This window comes from Scomber scombrus, chromosome 17, assembly GCF_963691925.1.
Source record: "Scomber scombrus chromosome 17, fScoSco1.1, whole genome shotgun sequence".
NCBI classification, from domain to species: domain Eukaryota; kingdom Metazoa; phylum Chordata; class Actinopteri; order Scombriformes; family Scombridae; genus Scomber; species Scomber scombrus.
In genome coordinates, this window is record NC_084986.1 from 16,644,115 (window position 1) to 16,666,335 (window position 22,221).

The 22,221-nt window shown below is 41.4% G+C and overlaps 1 protein-coding gene across 1 annotated transcript in view; it reads right to left on the reverse strand.

Annotated features, from left to right (window-relative positions):
- utrn (utrophin) overlaps positions 1-22,221 on the reverse strand; it is a 179,929-nt gene that overhangs the window by 8,910 nt on the left and 148,798 nt on the right. The window contains exons 71-75 of the mRNA XM_062437479.1: positions 19,628-19,764; positions 14,574-14,612; positions 13,898-13,963; positions 11,817-11,882; positions 4,237-4,398 (exon numbers count right to left, since the gene is read on the reverse strand). Coding sequence (XP_062293463.1) covers positions 4,237-4,398; positions 11,817-11,882; positions 13,898-13,963; positions 14,574-14,612; positions 19,628-19,764 — 470 coding nt within the window. The remainder of the gene's footprint in view (positions 1-4,236; positions 4,399-11,816; positions 11,883-13,897; positions 13,964-14,573; positions 14,613-19,627; positions 19,765-22,221) is intronic.

A 22,221-nucleotide genomic window follows, 5' to 3' on the forward strand; every position in this document is an offset into this window, starting at 1 on the left:
AGACACAGGCTTTTAGTGTCACAACACGATAATAAGACAATTTATGTTGGTTTTTCCTCAACAATCTCAAGGTGAAAGTAGAATTTAGAGTATTTTTCTCCATTCAAGTAGAGTACTCAGTACAGTTTGTATTGCTACAATGTATCTGTATGTTTATCTTCATATGTATGTCATTTCAAACATGCTTATGCAAGAAAATTTACATCTGCAAATGTGTCATCTATATGTCTATTTATGTCCTGTATCTATTGATGTATGTATACAGCATACACAATGGGTGTACATGTAAAGTATGTATGTGTATATATACTTTATATGAATAGACATATGCATACGGAGCGTATGGTGTATGTGTAGTTGTATCTTAATAATAATAATAATAATAACTTCAATTTATATAGCGCCTTTCAAGATACCCAAGGTCGCTTTACAAGAGTGGGAGTAGGGGGGTAGGGGCAGGGTGGGGGTTTAGGGAGGGTAGGCAAGAGGGAAGAGGTGTGTTTTGAGGTGCTTTTGGAACTGTGTCAGAGAAGTAGCGGAACGGATAGGAGGGGGCAGGGTGTTCCAAAGGGTAGGGGCAATTGCACAGAAAGCCCTGTCACCAAAGGTCTTGAGTCTGGTGCGGGGAGTGGAGAGTAAGTCCTTGCTGGTGGAGCGCAGGGACCGTGACTGGGTGTACGGGTGGAGGAGGTCAGTGATGTACTTGGGTGCCAGTGAGTGAAGTAATTTGTAGGTGAGGAGGAGGATTTTGTAGCTGATGTGTTGTTTGATTGGCAGCCAGTGGAGTTTCTTGAGGATGGGGGTGATGTGCTGCCAGCTGAGTTCTGGACATACTGCAATCTGTCTAGGGCTTTGTTGGGCAGCCCAGACAGGACACCATTGCAGTAGTCCAGACGGGAGGTGACAAATGCATGAATGAGGGTTTCGGTGACTGAGTCGGTGAGTGACGGCCGGAGTCTTGAAATGTTACGGAGGTGAAAGAAGGCAGATTTGGTGATGCTCTGGATGTGGAAACTGAATGAGAGTGTGGGGTCCAGGATGACGCCCAGGTTCCGCACTTTGGGAGATGGGGAGGTGGGACAGCCGTCGATGACCAGGGTGAGGTCTCCAAACTTCCTGAGCAGTGGTGCTGGGGCCACCACCATGAGCTCTGTCTTGTTGGTGTTGAGTTTCAGAAGGTTGTTGGTCATCCAGGTTTTGATATCGTGCAGACAGTTGTTGAGTTGTATTGGTGGGAGTTGTGAGGTGGGCTTGGTGCTGACGTACAGTTGGGTGTCGTCTGCATAACAGTGGAAACTGAGTCCATGGTTGCGGATGATCTGACCGAGGGGGAGCAAGTAGATGGTAAAGAGGAGGGGGCCAAGGACAGATCCCTGGGGGACGCCATGGTTAACTGTTGCAGTGGTGGAGTAGGAGCCTTGCAGAGTGATGTATTGTTTACGGTTGGAGAGGTAAGACTGGAACCAGGAGAGAGCAGTGTCGGTAAGGCCAATGAGCTCAGAGAGACGGGAGAGCAGGATGGAGTGGGAAATGGTATCGAAGGCAGCAGAGAGGTCAAGGAGGATGAGGATGGAAACAAGGCCGTTGTCTGCAGCAATCAGGAGGTCGTTTGTTATTTTGATGAGGGCGGTTTCGGTGCTATGATGGGGTCTGAAGCCCGATTGGAGAGGTTCAAAGAGCTCATGGTGGGACATGTGATGTTGTAGCTGGGCAGCCACTGCTCTTTCCAAGATCTTGCTCAGGAACGGAAGGTTGGAGATCGGACGGTAGTTGTTGGGGTCATCTGGGTCCAGGCCTCTCTTTTTGAGTGTTGGGGTCACGGCTGCCAACTTAAAGCTGGAGGGTACCACACCAGAGCCAAGTGAGGTGTTGATGATGTCAACCACCGGGGGGCAGATGGTGGGGAGACAGGCCTTCACAAGGGTCGTGGGTAGTGGATCCAGACTGCAGGATGAAGTCCCGGCTTTGGTCAAGAGGTCGAGGACTTGATCAGCATCCAGCAGGGAGAAGGTGGAGAGGCGGCGCTGTGGTGGGCAGGCAGAAGGACGGTACATGTCCTGCCGAGGTAGTGTGGCCGGCGGGGAGGGTGTAGATGCCTGGAGCTGCTGGTGGATGGTGGCCACTTTCTGGTGGAAAAAGTCCAGGAACCTGGAGCAGAGGTCAGCGGCGTCGGAGGGTTGCGGAGCGTCGGGAGGGTCAAGAAGGCGGTTGATGGTGGAGAAAAGCATTTTCGGATGCTTTTGTTGGCTGTTAATAAGTGTGGAGTAATGGACTGTTTTTGCCTGGGTGAGAGCCTCTTTGTAGCACTTGATGTGGTCTCTGTAGGCTTCGAGGTGGACAGTGAGGCCGGATCTTTTGTGAAGCCTCTCAAGCCGGCGCCCCGTGGACTTAAGCCTCCGCAGCTCTGGGGTAAACCAAGGAGCGGGGCGGGTGTAGGAGACCAGTTTGGTGGTGAGTGGAGCAACAGAGTCCAGGCTGAGGGCGAGGGCGCTGTTATAGTGTTCCACCAAGCCGTCAGCAGTGCGGTTAGAGGGGTGGATAGCGAGGTAAGCAGCTAGGGTGTTAGCCAGCGTAGGTATACACACACGCTTTGTGTTCCTGTATGTGATAGACCTTTTTGTAGGCTGCTTAGGGAGGGAAACTGGGACAGAGAATAGGATGGCTTGGTGGTCGGAGACATTTGGGTCCGTGCAGCAGAGATGGGAGGGGCTTAAGCCAACACAGCACACCAGGTCCAGGGTGTGCCCCTTGGCATGTGTAGGGCCCTGTACATGTTGTTTAATGTCAAAGCAGTCCAACAGTGAGAGGAAATCCACAGCGAAGGAACAGCTGCTGGAGTCTACATGGATGTTAAAGTCACCCAGTATGAGAGTAGCTGGGGACATGGGGCAGACCGAGGCCAGCAGGTCCAAGAACTCCTGTAGAAAGCAGGAGGAGGCCTTCGGGGGGCGGTAGACAAGAACCACCTGGAGCTGTGTGGCACCAGACAGCATGAAGTGGAGGCACTCAAATGATGATGTTGTGACTGGGATTTCTTTTAACAGGATGTCAGTGCGGTGTATAACAGCCAGGCCGCCACCACGGCCGCAGCTGCGAGGCTTTTGGATGTAGGAATATCCAGAGGGAGTGGCTTGATTGAGTGTGATAAATTCATGGGGATTCTGCCATGTTTCAGTCAGGCAGAGAAAGTCCAAAGTTTTATCCAGAATTATTTCGTGGAGGAGGATCTTATATAATTCTGTCTTCTATTGTACTATTTTAGTACTACTGATGAGTCTTGTTATGTTTTTAATATTGTATTTACTTCTTTGGTGGTAGAATTTGTAACCATGTGTAGCCATTAGTTTAGCAGCATTGTAATCCTGGGAGCTATGTAAATGGGCCTCAGAGGACTTGTGCTGCTGGAAGCTGGGCTTTATTTTTGTCATCATTACATAATGTATACACAGTACATACTATATCTATTTTATATTTTTTATAATATATATCACTGATGTGCTTTTTTTTAATGCTTCAACAGCTAGTTCTGTCTCTTATTATTCTTATCATTATTATTATTGTTATCCCAGAAAGACTCAAACAGAGTCTTCAAAGGCTTTTTCCTGAACCCTCACAGTGGGGTGCCACTCAAAAATACCACACTGATGTTTACCTCTGCTTTCTCAGTGAAATCCTATTTGAAGTAGATAGACACACATAAAGGACCCTCTGCCAAATATTTCTCTTCATTCCCTCCTCTGCCTCTCTCTCAGTGCATAACCATAAGCTGCAGTACTTTAATTAAGTTGGCATTTATGAGGCTGGCAGTAAAGCTCTCTCTCTCTCCCTTCCTCTCTCAGAGCACCTGCGTATGTGTGTAATCAGTGTTAAATCACTCCAGTCGAGCCACTGGCTGTGCTAAGGCGTCTCTGCAACAATAGTTCGTTGCGTTACTCTCTCTAAGTCTTCTCCATTTACTAATCAAACCTGGGAAGGACTTGGCGTGTGTGACAGACAGGGGGTATGGGGAGTGTGTGTATGTGTGTAAATGTATTGTGCATTTGAGTGTGACAATGAGCACAGTAAACTCAAATGACACCAACAAGCTGTGAGCTAACATTAAGTGTAACTAAGAAACTAGAAATAAACATTGTTTTGACACATTTTTGACGATAACTGCTACATCATCATCATTTCTCCTATATTTTCTTTCCACATGAAAGTTTCTTAAGATATTTCTAAAGCCTAAACACCAACCTCTGCTCCTCCTCCAGGCGAGCTATGATCCGCTCCAGCTCGCCTCGCTCCTCCCTCTCCACGGCTTGTAGGATCTGGGCAGGACTCTGGGGCTGACTGCAGGGGGAGCCCTCCCCTCCCAACGTCTGACAGTACTGCAGGATCAGGGCATGCTCGTCATCCCTGTGGAAATGGGTACAGAGTTCGTTACTTCACCTTCTGCTCAGTTACTTTTGTCAACACTTGAACATTGTAAAACTGAAACATTTTTTTTTTTAAAGAATTAGGGTAAAATCTGAATGTTTGGACATACTGATGCTTCAAATTAATGCATACAACACAGTACTGTCTTACTGATGCAGAGAGCAGTGACTGCAGAAGAAGTGAAATTGAGAAAAATGGCTTAATGTTTTTGGCTGCCTGGTGAACTGTGTAACAGACAGAATGGTTGTAATGCTTTCATTTTATGCCTGATTATGCTTACTATAGGTATTTTGCATTTTGTATTTGTATTTTGTAAATCAATTATATACATTCATTTCATATTTAGCTCATTCAAGTACGTAATTTAAAGATAGCTTAAGTATAATACATTCTAAAGTGCTTTAAAAGTGCTACTGCTGCCTAGCTAGCTACCTTTTTCATTTAGCTACAATGCTGATGCTAGGTTTTCCATACACATTTGCTATATCTCTCCTTCTTTAGTGTTAGCTTCCTAGTTACTAATATTACAGTATTCATATGGTGTAATCATTTTTGATATTTGATAACAGATCCCAAATATTCAGATTCCTGTCTTAAATATTCAAATATGTATTTACTGCCTCCTGGCTTTTTAAGTCAGAGTAAATTACTATATTTGAACAGAGCTGAAGATGATTTGTAACCCTCTTGATCACCAGTCAAGTAGCACAATGTCATGGCTCCAGTGAAGTACCTGAACTGATACTACTACAGCATTTTCTTGTCTTTTTTAATGAATTTATGACATTCAAAAGCATTAGATGGACCTTTTGAGAGAAATGTTTGCTTACTGTAAATACAAATAAAAAACAGCAGCGGCCAAGCACGTAATCTAAAACAAGATTTTGGTGGCTGCCATGATAATATAAGATCTTGTACTGTGGGTCTGCTATGCTGTAAGCTCCACAATCCCTGGTGGAACACAGATGTGTCAGTCTCAACTATCTGATAACTGGAATAAGGGAGGGCTGTGAGGAAATGGAGGGAGCAGAGAGGAGAAAGCTTGGCAGACAGACGGAAAGATAAGGAGGGAGGGAGAAATAGCTGCTGGTGTGTGTTGTTGGGTATCTGTATGTGTGTATGTACGTGTCCATCTCTTTATGTGCTATCTCAGTGATCTGAAAGGGGGTGGCCGGTCTTGCCAAAGCCCAGCTGTCACCTTCATTTGAAACACAACCTGAGCCTTGAAAACTAAAACCTGACAACCACACATACAAAAAGAAAGAAAAGAAGAAGAAAAAAAGGCAGACTGTTATTAAAAAGTCAATTGCTAAAGTGACTGTCACTTCCAGATATAGTTTGACAGCTTGAAATGGAGTTTGGCTGAGAAATTTTAGTGGCAAGGGGCCTCCACATGTGGTTTTATATCCATTACTGACTATATTTTGGCATTTCTTTATGGATCCAGCTAGTCTAAATGTTCTCTAGCGCTGACACTCTCATACTGTGATGTTGGTATCCTGTGGTTAAGTAAAATAATTCATCTTAATTAGCACAAGAACACAAATATTATGAATTTGAGTCTGCTCAAATTTCCTATAATACATTGATTTAAAGGAATATTGCTTGGTTGTAATCTTAGCAGCTTTGCTCATTGTTTCTACTGATAATTGTAACATTCTGCTTACCAAATAGGTGACTGAGACCTTAAATCACAGAGATACTGCCACAAAAAAGTTCAACAAGGCAGAAAATGTGAGCGGTCAGACAGACAGGTTGTAAACAAGAAAAGAGTTAAACCAAATCATTAAATGATTTTATTCGGAGATAAAACTGGTTTGGGTTTGGGTAATAATTTTGCGGTTCACCTTAAAAAGGGGAATAAACTATTGGGCAAATCAAAATGCAGGTAATTTAGTTTAGACAGGTGTTACTTCCTTCTCATTAACTATAGCAGGATCATAAATGAAAATCAAGAATCAGCAGTATCAGAAGTTGTTTTTGGTGCTGTGCAGTGCACCTGCTTCAAGGGATTAAACACTGCATCATATATTAGGTGAAAACTGTGCTGAAGGTTTGGCCAAGTATCTATCAGTGACATTACGGCGAATACTTCGGGCACCTTTTAAAATATACGGTGACTTGCAATAAACTCGGCTCACAAACTCTTATCAGGGCCAGACCATAAGCGGGAACATAATCCTTGGCTGTAATGAGTAAGTTAATCAAATACGCTCTGCAGAGCAAGACAGCAAACTGAAACTGTCTCAGGTTTTACATAAGTCACCCTTAAACTGCAACACAGCAGACAATGCAAGTATTCAGTGAATATTCAGAATGCTATTATCACTACTTGCATAATAAGAAAGATTACGAATGGGAAGCTTTTTCTTTCTAAGAGGTGACACCAATTATACTATTTCATGACCAAAGACTGGGTGGAGCGGCTTGCTAATGAAAGTACACAAAATGAGGCTTAAACCTCTTTTCACATAAAAGGAACAATATGCCAATCTAGTAGTCCTCCATGTACACTGAAGGGAAAAAAAAGCTTTTCATCATTAACCAGCGTAATCGCCTTGTACTGTATGATTTAAAGTACAAGTTTCGAGCGTTCTTCTCTTTAAGAATGGGATTTGCGTCAAATTCAACCTTTTCATTTATTTTTCTATAATGAAAGGCACTAGTGATAAAAAAGACATGAAATACATTTTCCAAACCGTGAACTCAATATGTTTTGAACCTTTCTGCTCTCCTTTATAGTCTTAATTTAAAAAAAAAAACATTTCACTGCCTTTTTATCTCCTGTGAACAGTAGTTACTCCTCGTCTTTTCTTTTACACTGTTCACTTCAAAACGTTCTTTATGTGTTCTTTTCCTGATTTCCTGAAACTCATGCGTTTTTATGCATACATATACATAGTTATTCATAAATTTCAGTCTTCTATGGAGACTGAAGCCATGCTGACACTGCTGAGTTACTGAAAAATAACATAAAAGAAGCTGGCAGACACAGGACGTCACATTTCACACTGCTTCTGCTGCAACATGCAGCAATATACCCACACAGACACTTCTCTCTGAAATATGGGTATGCTGTGACAAGGGAGACAGGGATGATGAAGAAAGGATTAGTTCCTGAAGAGGAACTTGAAAATTGCTTCCTATATTGTCTGCTACTAAGCCATGAGATGGACTGTCCGGCACAAACTGAGCGACCAATTAGCCTGGTCCCTGGCAACAGGAAGACATTATGGATGCCCAGAGGATAACAGGAAGGGTATCATTACAAGTGGAAATGGGAACTAAAAGAGGTACAGCTGGCTCACAAAACCCCTGCTTTGGAATATTGGGAGAAAGAGGAAACGCAGTGAAAGGACCAGGGGCTCAAGCAGTGTGGTGGGTGAAGAGGAGGAAATGATGAAGGGGCGCAGAAAAGAAAGAGACGACAGAGGAAGACCGCATCAGTGTGGGAGGAGTATCACATGTGAAAAATGGTGATGAATAGCTCACTATGGCTGCAATGCATGGTGAAAATGAGGTTGCTTTGTGAGGTTGAGCGGAGGACACGGCTGAGGGGACTTTTACAGTCTTTACCCTGCAACAATAGTCTCTGGGCCTGATGCCTAGCTAACATATCACAAAGCAAGCAGCTCCTCTCGAGCTGAATAGTGCTATCAGCTGCCTAGACTGAGCTCAAGGAGAAACAATAAGAGATAAAGACAAAGAGAAATGGGAAAAAAGAGAAACAAGGAATGTGATAGAGAGAAAAAAAAGTTAGAGGTAAAAGAAGAGTCTTTCATTCCTCGACTCTGGTGAGATGTTATAATCTCACTTTCTGAGGGAATTTCACACATGGGGACTAATCACATTTAAGTCCAGCCACTTCTTTTACAGGAGCTGTTGTATTGTTTTTGATGCAGGGCTTCAAAAAGTATTTCCGTTTACCTCTGGGCTTGGTGTTTAATCTGAAGGCTGCCTCGGCCCAAAGGTAAAACATGATCAGACTACAACTAAAAATGATGGAAGGACGACAAGAGGAAGAAGTTTAAAAATAAAAGGCTAGAAACATTAAAGGGAGAGGGACTGAAATAAAAGGGCAAATATAAAAGACAAGAATGAGGGGTAGCACTGGGGGAAAGACTGGAAAGCAAGAGATAACCAAACAACAGCTGGGAGAAAAAAAAAGAGAAGTGTGGAGTCTCGCTCCTCTGTGACTTCCCGAGGCATCTATGACAACGCAGCGCTTTGGCTGGAGGTCAGCGAAAACGGACGACACAGACTTCCTAATTAAGGATTCCCTTTTAGATAAAAGCAACGTAGGACAAAAATGACACAAGCACACACACACACACACACACACTTTATCTCAAGCGGTCTCTCTATCATGCAACAAATACTAATTATTGATATCACTGCACAGTCCAAATCAATGTTTGCAGGCTTTGAACGACCAGAAAATACAAGCCAAAACCCAAACATGCATGTATTTGACAAACAAAGTTATCCATATAAGCTCAAACACTGCCAAGAAGCCACCTTCTGCTGTCCTGTCAAGCACGGGGAAAAATACTGTGTGTCATCGCAAACAACCAGATGTAGTGCTGTGATAGACAAAGAGGATTTGGTTAACTCAACTCTAGGCTGAAGAAAAAAGAGATGTAAGACAATAAACTACTTACTTTGTAGCTTTTTTGAAAGCTGAGATATGGCTGAGTCGACTATTTTACTGTAGTGGTATCTACATAGCACAATACAGCTATTTTTACATTAGATGCCAATGGTACTTTTTCCTTAAAAATAGGGCCTGATTGACACTTTGGTGTATTAAACTGTGCTACTGGCTGCTTCTAGCCTTTAAAATACAGTGCACACTTCATTTGCAACTAATGTGAATGACATTTTATGGCAGCACGGTAACATTTAAGAGAATGACTTCAAAGACTTGAAAGAAAGAAGAATTCCCTAAAAAAGGTCTTGTCAATGTAGATCAACTGTGATTTTAAATTATTTTAATGGCATTAAATGATGTTTGACCACAAAGACTTTTGCATTAGTCAAAATTTAGAGCCCATATGCGGAGGGTCTATTCAAATCAGTTAATTATCCTCCACAAGGCCACTAATGACAATAATATAAGATTAAAAACATAAAAACAATGACAGACAAATTGGATGTACTTATTTTTTGTTCCTAGTTATTCTTAATTTTAGACAACAATACATAAATGTTTATATCATGTATCAGGCGTAAATTTACCTCCTGAGAGCTTGGTTAATCATTTTATGCATGGTAATAAATAGATTAGGCTTTGAATAAAAAAAACAAAAACAACTTTAGATAAACAATGTGTTGAACAACATCAAACATGATTCTTTTAATGTTTAAGTAACCATAATTCAGATTAGTGACATATTGTGCTTCATGTTGATAAGGACAAAGATGTGCACTGAAAAAAACACAGCACGCACAATGTTTTGTGATTAGCATTTAAATGTTGTTTTTCTTTGTGAACTTTTTTTTAAAAATCTTCAGTTACTTTATGGTGTTGCTGTTGCTTTGCAGTCTGAAAGTGGAATGCAAATCTTACAGAAATGACACTCATGTAAAACTGAGTGAAAGCACATAAACTATGATTATGTTCTAAATGCGCTGTGGTGGGCGTCCCCCCTATGCTATTAAACCCATTTGCCTTCATCTAACCATCATCTTCCTCACCTTATTAGTGCTCTTCTGTGTACGCACATCAGTTTTGTTTCAGAGCAGGCAAAGATAATGGCTTCTTCTCTTAAATAAGCCAGAATACAAAGCACAAAAGAGCTTGGTGAGAGCAAGGATAATGTGTTTGTCCCGCATTACGAAAGCTTTGAGAGGAAAATAAATCTACTTTTCTCTACCTTCCCCTGCTCAGCAACACTTTCTGCCTTTCTATTTTCCTCTGCTTCTATTGATCAGCGGGAAAGCAGTGATCACTGAGGAATGCAGCTTTTGGGAGTCTTCAATTGAACACCTTCTGTTTTCTAAAACAGCTATTCTAAGCATCAAGGTTGGATGAAGGTGAAGTGTGGGAGCAGTGGTCCACACAATGCACTCAGCAGAGGATGCAACCCACAGCAGGATGAAGCTGATGCTTCACTTCATCTTCACCGGAGACTCTCAAAGATTTCAATCATCTTCCCGCCTGCATTTCACTGCTGCGCTGTACAACTCAAAATGTATTAGAAGATAAACACTTGAGATGCAATGTCTTTTCTTAGTGTGGGTTTTTTTGGAGGAGTCCTCAGGCACAAAACATACAACTTTTAAACAAAAACATTAAACAAAATACATAAGTAATAGTAATGATAATTAATTAAACAATAAAACAACACAAAACAATCAACACGTCTCTCACACTTTTCAACACTTAAAAACATATTTTTATATGTGTTTCTTGATATGGTTTGGATAAACATTGTTTGCATTCCCCGCAAACCTGTTACACTCTCAAGCACAAATATACGACACACATTCCTACATACCTATTTCAAAATCTATGATAATGATCTATGATTTGAGAAATCTTGAAGATCTACAAGTGTCTGATCGAAACAGGCTGGCAGAATGAAAAGTAATTCCCTCCAAATAGAAGCAAACAGTGACAAGTGTGTGTATGTGTGTGTGTGTGTGTGTGTGTGTGTGTGTGTGTGTGTGTGTGTGTGTGTGTGTGTGTGTGTGTTTCTGTTTGAACACACATGTCTTCATGTCCATGAGCTCAGAGGGCGTTTGAACCTCAAGAGCTCATTCCGCCGATTAGGATCTCATTTGGGAAAAGAGACTAATACGCCCTTCAACTCAAATGGCCTGCAGAGGATCTACACGTCCACACTAACACACACAGACACTATCAGTGACTTCATGCTCATCAGCTTTTCCCCTCGTTTTTTGTGATTTCTTCCTTTTTCAAGTTTGCCATGTTCTCATCTCCTCTGATCAAAGATAACAGGCCGTTATCAGAGATCCTGAAACCAATCACTCTCACTTTGCATTGTTGGCACACTAGTCCATGTCTTCTGAAGTATTCTCCTTCCTGCTGTATTCAATCATCTAACCCTTTCCTATTACTCCATACTTCTTTTGCTCCCCCAAAACCTTTCTCCATTCTCCTCAATTTCTTTTCAGGAATATGAAAAGCCATCAGAATTCCCTCAAATGAAATGTTATTAGTGCATTGTTAATCATCTGGAGGATACATTTCTGTGCAAATGCCTACGTACGTATATATATATGTGTGTGTACAAATATAGACATGGAGCTGTTTGTAAGAAAATGTTTCAGGGCCCATAACTGTTATAACTGTGAGACAATGATTGCTGGTATCATACTATAGTCATGTTGTGGATGATGTAAAATGTTGTAAATTACCAGAGGTGACTTACATGCTTCCTGTGGCCGAGCTGCTGTCTGTGGGCAGAGAGCCATTGGACCTCTCCATCTGAGCCAACCTGAAAAATAAACATTCACCAGTGAGTGAAACTTAAACTCCCAGTTCAAACTGAAACATCTAAAAGCCGTCATCTCATTAAAATGAAAAAAACGTCCATGTCAACAAATGAGAATGTCAGTGTCACAGCACGACACCAATTAAAATGGTAAGAATGTAGTGAATGTAGTTAATCCTCCAAGCTGCTCATAAATCATAAAAAATAAAAAGTTATGACAAAAGTACATCAGTGACTGATGCAACTTTGACTGTGTTCTGGTATATGTGTGCACAACCATATTTTCTTGAAACACTGTAAGCATGCATGTGGATGCGTGGATGTACAGCAGAGACATGTGGTTGTGTGTGTAGCCGTATGTGGCTGAAGGGAAAACATTAGCAGCCATGATAATGAGGCTGGTTTCCCAGATCAAAGCCTGTATTTACTGAACTCGGTTACAGAGAGGCAGCAGGCTCGTCCAGCAGATTAAGAACATGATGCACACGCTATCCTTTAAGATGAAATATGAGAGGAAGTGACAGAGCAAGATAGCTTTTAAGTTTAAATTCCATGAGTCAAATCTCATCAATGTGTGCTTTTTAAGCAAATCTGTAACTTACAATATAATTCATGTCAGTGTCTATATTTCAGTCTTTCACAAGGTTCATGTCTCTGTGGTTGCTGATAAAACAAAGCAGCCAGAAGCACTGAGTGAAGGTTAATGGTGTGTGACCAGTAGTAGGTTACACCAGAAGACCCTTTATGATTAAAGCTTTGTGTGGAAGGACACACTGGGTTCCATTTCTGCTTTGACACAAGTTACCCTTGTCCGCTTTGGGGAAGATAAGCTCTGGACTGGTTGGAGATTTGTCCAAATATGATATTTGTGGATCTCAATATCCAGACTTATCTTGAAATCAAACATTATAGGTTTTCATTCTCGGCGCAGAGGATTAATTTGGCGATGTTAGTGATGATTAACTACAGCTCTCACGCTGTGTACATGGGTGTGTTGATATACGCAGCAGGATCATTTGAAGTGGGCGGCTGAAAACAGCTATCGGGCCGATCTTACGCTACTCTGATCTCAGCAGGAAATCCATAAAATCACCAGCCCAAGTGGTGGGTGTCTGCATGTCCTCTGAGTTTCACAGTCATTTGACATTTAATGTGTGCTCATACTAAGTAAAAAGCAAATACACAACATTCAAAAGTGTATTTTATGATTGTTGTTGTTTGTACTTTCCCACCAAGCAATAAAAAAATGCCACATTTTACTAAAATGACCCTTCTTATTGCACTGCACAGGGACGTCTGCACTCAGTACAAAATATCTATAAATGCAACATTTTCCATTATTTATACATTAATAAATTCAGACTGACATTCACCGAACAGTTGTGGAGCACTTGTTTTGTATAGATTGGTGGCCATGATTATAACCCAGGTGATGGCTCTAGTGCTACATGAAAGGAAAATAGAGAATAGCCATTTTGCTTTTCTCATTTGATGGTGAAACGGGTTTCAATATTACATTTTTAGCACATAAATAAATGCTTTTTTCACCCTCTTCGTGGTAAAAATGCAATTTCCCTCCATGTATTTGGATTGAGTCTGTAATATTTCGGTTCAATAGAGCCGGTTTTGTTTTCCAAAATAAGTAATAGTATGCTTTGATAGATTTTGGCACAATGTGCTTTGTTTGTGTTTGATCCTGAAGTGTAATTTCAAAATCTGTTTCATCGCATAATGAGAATAAATAGCATAAGAGAAAAAAAGGCAATTTTCAACAAAAAAAACACGTTTCCAAGATGCATGGGAACAATTTGACATCATTTGGATTTACCGCTTCTAGTAAAGTAGCTAAAACTTGCAAAAACACAGGTATGACCCTTTAAAAATGTATTTCTCATTCTGTAATGATGCTCTTTAATAGTTTTCAAATGTGCAACATTTAAATGCAATTTGTTCCACAGGTATGTGTGCTCTGGGGCATCTGAGATGATGAGATGATGATTAGAGAATGATGTGCGTACCTGCTGGCATACTGCTCTATCCTGGAATGGGTGTCATCATGAGAGAGCTGAGGTGACTGGGACAGCCTGGAAATGAATGGGGTAATGGAGATGAATGAGATTCTGCATGCTCACACAATCTCATTAACACACAGAGATTCACGGGCACATGCACACATGCGCTCAAAACAGGCAGACACACACACGCACGCACACACACACACACACACACACACACACACACACACACACACACACACACACACACACACACACACACACACACACACACACACACACACACACACACACACACATACAACACAATGGCCCTTCACAACATCACCTAAAAACATATCTGATGGACCTAGAAAGAGAAATAGGAGAGCAGGATGATCTACAGGATGGCTGGATGGTTTTTGACAGCCGCTGCTGGAATGAGCAACTGTTTGCTAGTTGGATGCTTTAGAGAGGAGAAGAATGTGACGGTGAGGGGACAGTGGGTGAGTGTTTGTTGCATGATCAGCCAGTGGATCAGGCAGGCAGGCGGGCAGGCAGCATGCAGTGCAGTCATGACTTAATTGGTGTGAAGGCTCAGGGAAAGGTGAGTAAGGACAGGAAGGAGTAAAGGAGGTGTCATTTAAAGGCATTCCAGTCTGGAGACGAGATTCTGTTGCTGGTGCTTGTAGATACTCACTCGTACTGCTCCGGACACATGCTGATGAGGGTGATGGGACTGTAAGAGAATCGGAGGCAGGGAAGGAGGGAGGGAAGGAGGGGAGTAAAGGTACCACAAAACATTTCAGGGTCAAGTCCACTCAGTGGGTCAGAACCAAAAAACACAGCAGGTGGAAGAAGAAGTGGAAGGAAGAGTCTGTCCAACAGATGAGCGGCTACTCAACACAGAGGTGATGCGTATAAAACAGTCACTGATATACACCACACAAAGTTGTGACTGTCCCCTGTGACGTCACCTGAAACCTGCTACAATATAAACTTGTGACACAGGAAATAAGTCGGTTGACAGTCAGTTTTGAAGGGGTCAGACTGGGCAAGTGGACCTGTCAGAACACTGTAATATACTCATATGATGTGAGGTGTGCGAGCGTGAAAGCTCAGAGGAAAGGGTTGAGTCAGTTGACTTAGCTGCTGTCACACACATTTCATTAAATTGGTTTTACAATTCGTCCTGCATACAGAGTGATATGTCCCAAATTCATTCCTTTTCTCAACAGGATTTAGTGAGATATCATGCGAGAAGAAACATATATAGAAACTATTTTCTATTAAATTTAAAACACAGCATGTGTCTGGAGTATAAGAACCCAGCAAATTAAGCTAGGTGTGATTAGAGTTTCAGGAAATTAAATATGACCAAATAGGATGTCTTTTAAAGTGTCTGGTTTCTCAACTGTGATAATTGCTGCTATTCTTCGAGATGCAGATCATAAATTGTTATTCGTCAATAAATTGGACGCCTTCTTATGTTGAAATCACAACAAAATGTGTTGTTTTCATGGAGGAGGCTGGTTAAAATTGGTAAGATAACAGTTAAAGTTTTTCCACCTCGCAATTTTGTTCCCACGTTTAAAGCAAGGAAATTCAGAGGGAGACGTGTGGCATGGTGGTTATGTTTTTCACAGCGGGGCAGCTAACGTAGTCACACTTCTGTAGCTGCGAGGAGAATTTGAAATGTAGCTGGGGATTCAGACGGCAAAAGAGAGAAAGAGACAGTGAGAGAAAAAGAGATGGGGGTCGGCAGGGCAGGCTGAGCTAACTACTCAGAGCAGGTGCTGCTGCAGTTTGCACGCCCCCGCCGACATCTTCGCCAGAAGGTACAGTCTGGGTGCTCATTTTGTTTTTCAGGATGTCAGTTTTCATCTTTGCCAAAAATGCATAGCCACGTGTAGATGTTTTTTTCTCCTTTCACCCACATTTTTCAGACGCACATCTAAAATGACATAACTTGGCAATTTAACCTTGAGATGGGTGCAGTTTAAAAGGCGTACATGACAAACGCTACTGTAACAGGCAGGGAGAGGGAGAGAGGGAGACAGGGAGAGAGAGAGAGAGGAGAGAGAGAGAGAGAGAGAGAGAGAGAGAGAGAGAGAGAGAGAGAGAGAGAGAGAGAGAGAGAGAGAGAGAGAGAATTGGAAATGAAGTGTGAGAAAAAATGAGTGAAGGAAAGGTGACTAAAGAGATCGCAACTGCAGAGGCCTTGGGAGTAGTTGGGGTGGGATAAATGTGGTATTTAGATGCAAGGCTTGTTGTGCCTGCTGAGGTACAGTAACAGTATGAGTAAGTATGAATGAAGCACATGTCACTTCCACTGCTAGTCTGCGAAATGTCTGAACAGGCAGATTTCATGGTTACAATGAACCTAAAGAGTATTCATAAAGGATCAGTCAGTCTACTTTGAGTATTTTAATCTTAATGCCTCAACTCAAAACATAAATGCTTTTCAGTGAGAATGGTATATGTTAAAAAATACTAAAAAGCAACACAGCAGCGTGAATGGTCTGAAAGGTTTCTCAAAATCAATTTAGTCCATCATGCTGTGGAAGTCACTCTGTCACACAGTTAGCACTGCTTCTCCCTGCCCTCCCTGTCCTCCGTTTTCTCTGTCAGGGGTAAAAGACCGACTTCGCATGCTGTCACCACTACCTGTCTGTCAAAAAGACAGCTAGAGGGCTGGAAAGAGTAACATAAGTGTGTGTGTGTGTGTGTGTGTGTGTGTGTGTGTGTGTGTGTGTGTGTGTGTGTGTGTGTGTGTGTGTGTGTGTGTGTGTGTGTGTGTTGTCTAGGGCTTATGGGGCTCGGGCTACCTAGGGAAGATTTTGGAGCAATGTGTTAAACAGGATTTATAGTCAATGAAAAGGTTAATGGGATCCTGTGCATACAGTATATACCTGTGAGGTAGACCTTACTTTATAGTTTATCGTAAACTGTACTTGATCAGGCCATATAGTACTTTAATTGTATTCCACTTAGTAACTTAATTTACATTCTTTCATTTACTTTGAAATATAAGGCAATGGTGCCCTACAACCTTCTTATAAAACTGTAATTAAATTCAGGTAATGTCTCCTTTGCTTTGTCTCATTACTGAATAGGAGACGACTATGCAATTGGCATATTTTTAATGTTTTAATGTTTAACGTGTAATGCCCTTGCTACATGAGCGTTACTGAAAGAAAAAGACAACTGAGCCTTTTTTCTACTTTAACGTTAACGTTGTTCTCTCATTCAAAATTCTCCACCAGCATCTGAGACCTTTGGAAGAAAACACAAGAAGCCCAAGCAGGCAATCACAATTTCGGAGACTCTAAACATAGCTGCAGTAGCTAAAGTACCTCTTAACATATGTCTATAAATCCAGTTTTACACAGTACTCTCCACTTCCATCATTGCTGGACAATTTAGTACCAGATAATCATGCAACATGTAATTTTCCAGTTGCACAGAGGGCATCATTCTTTTTTAACTTTGTTTTCAGTGATCACAAGAAAACTGTGTTGATACTTGATCCTGAAAAACAAAATATGGTGTTTCAATATTACATCCAAACCCATTAACCTCTCTGCGAAGCTTAATGTAGCAGAGACTGTATCTTGTTATGTTGGGTTAAAAAAAACAAAAAAAAAAAAACAACACTGAGTGGGAAACCATTAGAATGGTTCTTTCACATTATCAAATATAGCTGTGGCAAATCAAAAATCCTATCCTGGCGTGAAATGAAGCAAAGATACAAGTGGGAGGTGAGAGTAGGTGGTGTTTTGCTCTCTCAAGGTGGAGAGAAACAGAGTGGGTGGAATTAAAAAAGAGAAAATGATGATACAGGAGTGGAAAGGAGAGAGACAGCGAGCGAGTGAGTGAGTGAGTGAGTGAGTGAGTGCATTACGGAAGGTAATTATACAGCAGACTATCTCATTTTCTCTTCTGAAGCCGAAGTACTTTAAAAATTACAACTTCTTAGAAGTTAGACATCACATTATAAAGGTTTGGAACGATATTTAAAAAATGAAATCTCTTAATATTGTTTGAAAGATACACTGACAAACTGGAATACCTAAACTCTGTGATGGTTTAATTGAGGATGATGTTTTAAGTACGTTTTTGTTTTGTCTCTTGTGTGCACTGTATTGCTTATATGCTTATACCTAATCAGTATAATCCCTGTTGAGGTAGGGACCTAGACCTTGTTCCAATTACAGAAAAATCCATTTCAATTTAGGGCACGGTGTTCATTTTCACTTAACTGTGACAATAAAGTTCTAAAATAAATGTGTATACTCAGCATTTCTTAACACCAATGTGACTGTATATTTGAGCCAAATCTTACAGGCAGTTGAAAAGCTAAAAACCGCAGATAGCAGCAACTTTTCTGCACATAAAGCTGTCTAAAGTGCACATAAGCCTGTGGCTAGATGTTGCAACCCCACAGCTCACAAGGGAGACATAATCTAGAGAAACAGACATAAAATGATGACCATGAAATAGTCCTACATTTCTTCGAGTGTTCATGCCCTTCTTCCATATTTTGAAAAGATCTCTGTGTTTTGCCACAAGTTCTATACTTTTTAGAGGCATTTATCAGGCAGGCAGCTCTGTAGGAGTCATTTCACAGGGAAGTGAGAATGGAGGGGAGGCATGGGAGGTGAGGGGGAGGATGGGCAAGGATGGGAGCGTTGAAAGAGGGAGTGTAATCCATCTGAGAGGTGATTGGTTGCAACTGGATGTCAGAGAAAATCTATTGTGAGTGAACAGGTGAGTCATTACGTGCGTTCATGAACATCTTTGAGAGTCGTCTGTGCTTACATGATGCAAAACTTCATAGTTCAAATGTAAGAGAGCATGAGGTGGAAATGTCACAATGTAACATTAAAAGTGACTGGTGATGGCATATTTCACAAAATACAAAAATACTGACAGGCAGACAAAAGAAGACTAGAAAAAAATAGATAAAATGTGGAAAATTCATATAAACGACATGTGAAAGTACACAGGAGAAGAGGGCTGTTTTTCGAAAATGGTTGCAACTCAAGACACACTCCAGCTGGGAGGATGATACACCAGCCTAGGGCATCTGCATAAAGTGGGCCTAGTTAAACAGTTCTCCAGGGGGATTTACGGATCACAGGAGCAGGGGCATAAATCAGTCGTAGTCACTGAGGCCGGTGCCACAGACGGAGGATCTACAGTGAAGCTACGGCACCTGATAAAGACTGGCCCGACAGGTGAATAAACATATACAGTTGAGTGTCGGGTGTGAGACTTTTGAGAAACAGTGACGCACTGATTGCCATTTTAAGGGATATTTATGACTGAGAGAATAGATGTGACAATGAGTGTGATAGTAGTCTCAATTGGGGCTTGAAGACTATGAACCCTAACCCTAACCCTAACCCAGCCTGTGTTACAAACTGGGAGCCTGTTTGGAAGTTTGGAAGATTAGGGTTTACTCAGCAGGAAGGTTTTAATGAAAGACAGTATCATGTTGCATTGATTTAAGGTTTTTGGAGCTTGACCTATAGTAAACTAGGAAGTAACAATTACAATCTCAATATTGACCATTCCTTTTTCAATCTGTCCCTGAATGTTATGTGCGTGCAATACTAAATCATTTCTTTTAAGTATTCTCTGTCACAATCTGTCAATGAACTCAGTTTTGTGATTATCCAGAGCTTCACAACAAATCTTAAACCATATTTGGACAGTTTTTTTTCATAAAGATATTGAGGTGTTACTTACGTTTCCATGTTGTCTCCCTCCAGAACCGTCTGCACAGGTAGGTAACCTAGCCGAGGATGCTTGGCAAAGTACTTCTTAGAGCGGAATTTGTTCTTCAGCACTTTGGTGAAATCACGCATGTCCTCACCTGATGTCGTCTACCAGAGATAAAGAGAGAGAGAAAAAAGATAGTGTGTTTATTATTGTAGTCTGTGTGTGAGATTATGTATTTATGTCTGTTCGTACAGATTTAATATTTTTTCAGGTTTCAAGAACGTAACCATGTAGATTCCCGGGCAGTGTATCCAAATAACACCTGTCTGTAAATCTGCTTTGACGTTTTTGAAGATGCGAGGAGCCGCTGGCTGCGTTAGAACAGCTGGTCATCTCAGCTGCTAGCAGTCTGAGTCCTGCGTCATCATCCTGGAAGGGACATGGTCTGATTAACTGATCTGTGCAGCTTTTTGATGATTTTCTGCTGGCTTTAGTATCTCTGCTATATGTGATTATAACATTACTGCATCCTCCTTACAATGTTGTACAGATGACCGGCTGGTCTCACTCAGTCAGCGGCTCCTCACATCTCCAAAAGCATCAAAGCAGATTTACAAACAGGCATTATTTGGACAAACTGACCACGCATTGTGAATCTACATGGTTACTTTCCTGCCTGACAAAATATGAATTTGCATATCAAGTGCATCAGGTGAATTGCAACTCATGCTTTGGGGAAAAAGGCTGGTCTGTTGTGCTGTCTCTCTGTATAAACACTTAACTCACCCAGACAAATGAATCATAACATGGGAACAAATCATATATTGTGCGCACAAATTTATTTGTTTGTTTTTTTCCCCCCATGTCCCCTTAGGGGCTCCATAGGTTTCTGCCTCACAAGCAGACAACAAATTACCACAACAGTCTGACCAGAGGGGGGGATCCCTTTGCAGAGGATTTAGACAACTAAGTGAACACTCTCTTTCTCTCTCTCACACACACACACACACACACACACACACACACACACACACACACACACACACACACACACACACACACACACACACACACACACACACACACACACACACACACACACACACACACACACACACAAATACACAACTCCCATGGTGGACAGATATGCTTAAATGAACACAGTCTGTTGAGTTTACTTAAGGCTTATTGACTAATCCTTGCAATTTAAGATGGTAGCTTGAGCAAACTAACAAGCAACTAGCATTTACAGATCAATAACACTAAAGTTGATGGAGAGTTGGTCCAGGGTCCTTTCAGTATGGGTTAACAGATGTGCTTTCATTTGGCTGGACCAGCCATGGGCCAGCCTTATAACCACAGTTGTCTGAGTGAGTAACTGAGTAAGCGATGAAGTTACACCATTGGTCAGCCAGCTGGGTGTTAGAATTTCCCCATTGGCTCTAAGCTCCAGTGTTAAATGCAGCAAAGTCGACATATCTCCTTTTTAAACAGACACATACCAGCATCTCTACCGTCTCCTCCTCTACTGTCCAGTGTGATCAACTTTTGGTTTTTATAACTGAAGTAAATACCAGGACACAAGCTTTACATTTCTCTGACGTTTTCACATCGCGAGAGCATTAAAACACGAGTCTCGCAAGTAAAACGTGATTCACGTAGCTGTTATATCAGTTTAGTGTGAGACGACTGCTCTACAGATGCCCTTGATTTCACTGTAACTAAGCACAGATAAGCTTGCTGAAATTTGCACCCAAAATGCTGTCAAACCTTTGATATACAATTTCCACCACAGTCTCTGTGATCATTGACCGGGAAAGGGGCAGAAAAAAGGCACACAGAGGCATGAGGGAGAGCGCACAGTTAAAGCTCTCCAAATAACAATCATTCTGTCAAAGCACTCAGTGCAGAGTGAAAAACAGGAGACATTCACAAAGTGAAACAGATAAAAGAGCAGAGGGTAATTAGAATAGTTGTAATAAGAATTAAAATATGTCTTATTTCAAAGGGAGGGAGAGAAAAATGTGAGTTATGACGTGCAACAAATGTCAGGCCAGATTTAAAACAAAGATGTTGCAGTTATATGATATGCGTTTTAACCACTGGGACATCTGACTTGTTCTGACAGCTAGGCATTTTCAGTTATTTTCTCAGTTCCAACAAAATGACACCAGGGAGGCCAGTCACAGTCAAACCCAAACAACATCTCCACTTAGGAAAAGTAAAAGCAATAAAATTACAGTAATCAATACAGCACAGCACCAAACCTGACTTCCGCAGTCTCACTGACAAAGCCCACTGCAACTATAAAAATGCCACTCCAATAAAATCAAAACCTAATAAAAAGTGCAATATTGTGGCCATAAAACAAACAGTATGACAAAGATGAGAGAAATAATCTTATTAAATGACTGCACCAAGTCTCACAAAAGCCATCATGAATCTGTGGCTGCCTGCAAAATCAGTTTTTTTGGAGCATCTATCCAGCTTCATTACTCAATATGGATGTGATATTTTCAGGCGAATAAAACTGAAACACAGTATGGTTTGAAATTATGAGGAGTAAATATGATTATGTGATTGTTTTTTTTTTAGAGCAAACAAAAAGAAACAATAAAAAA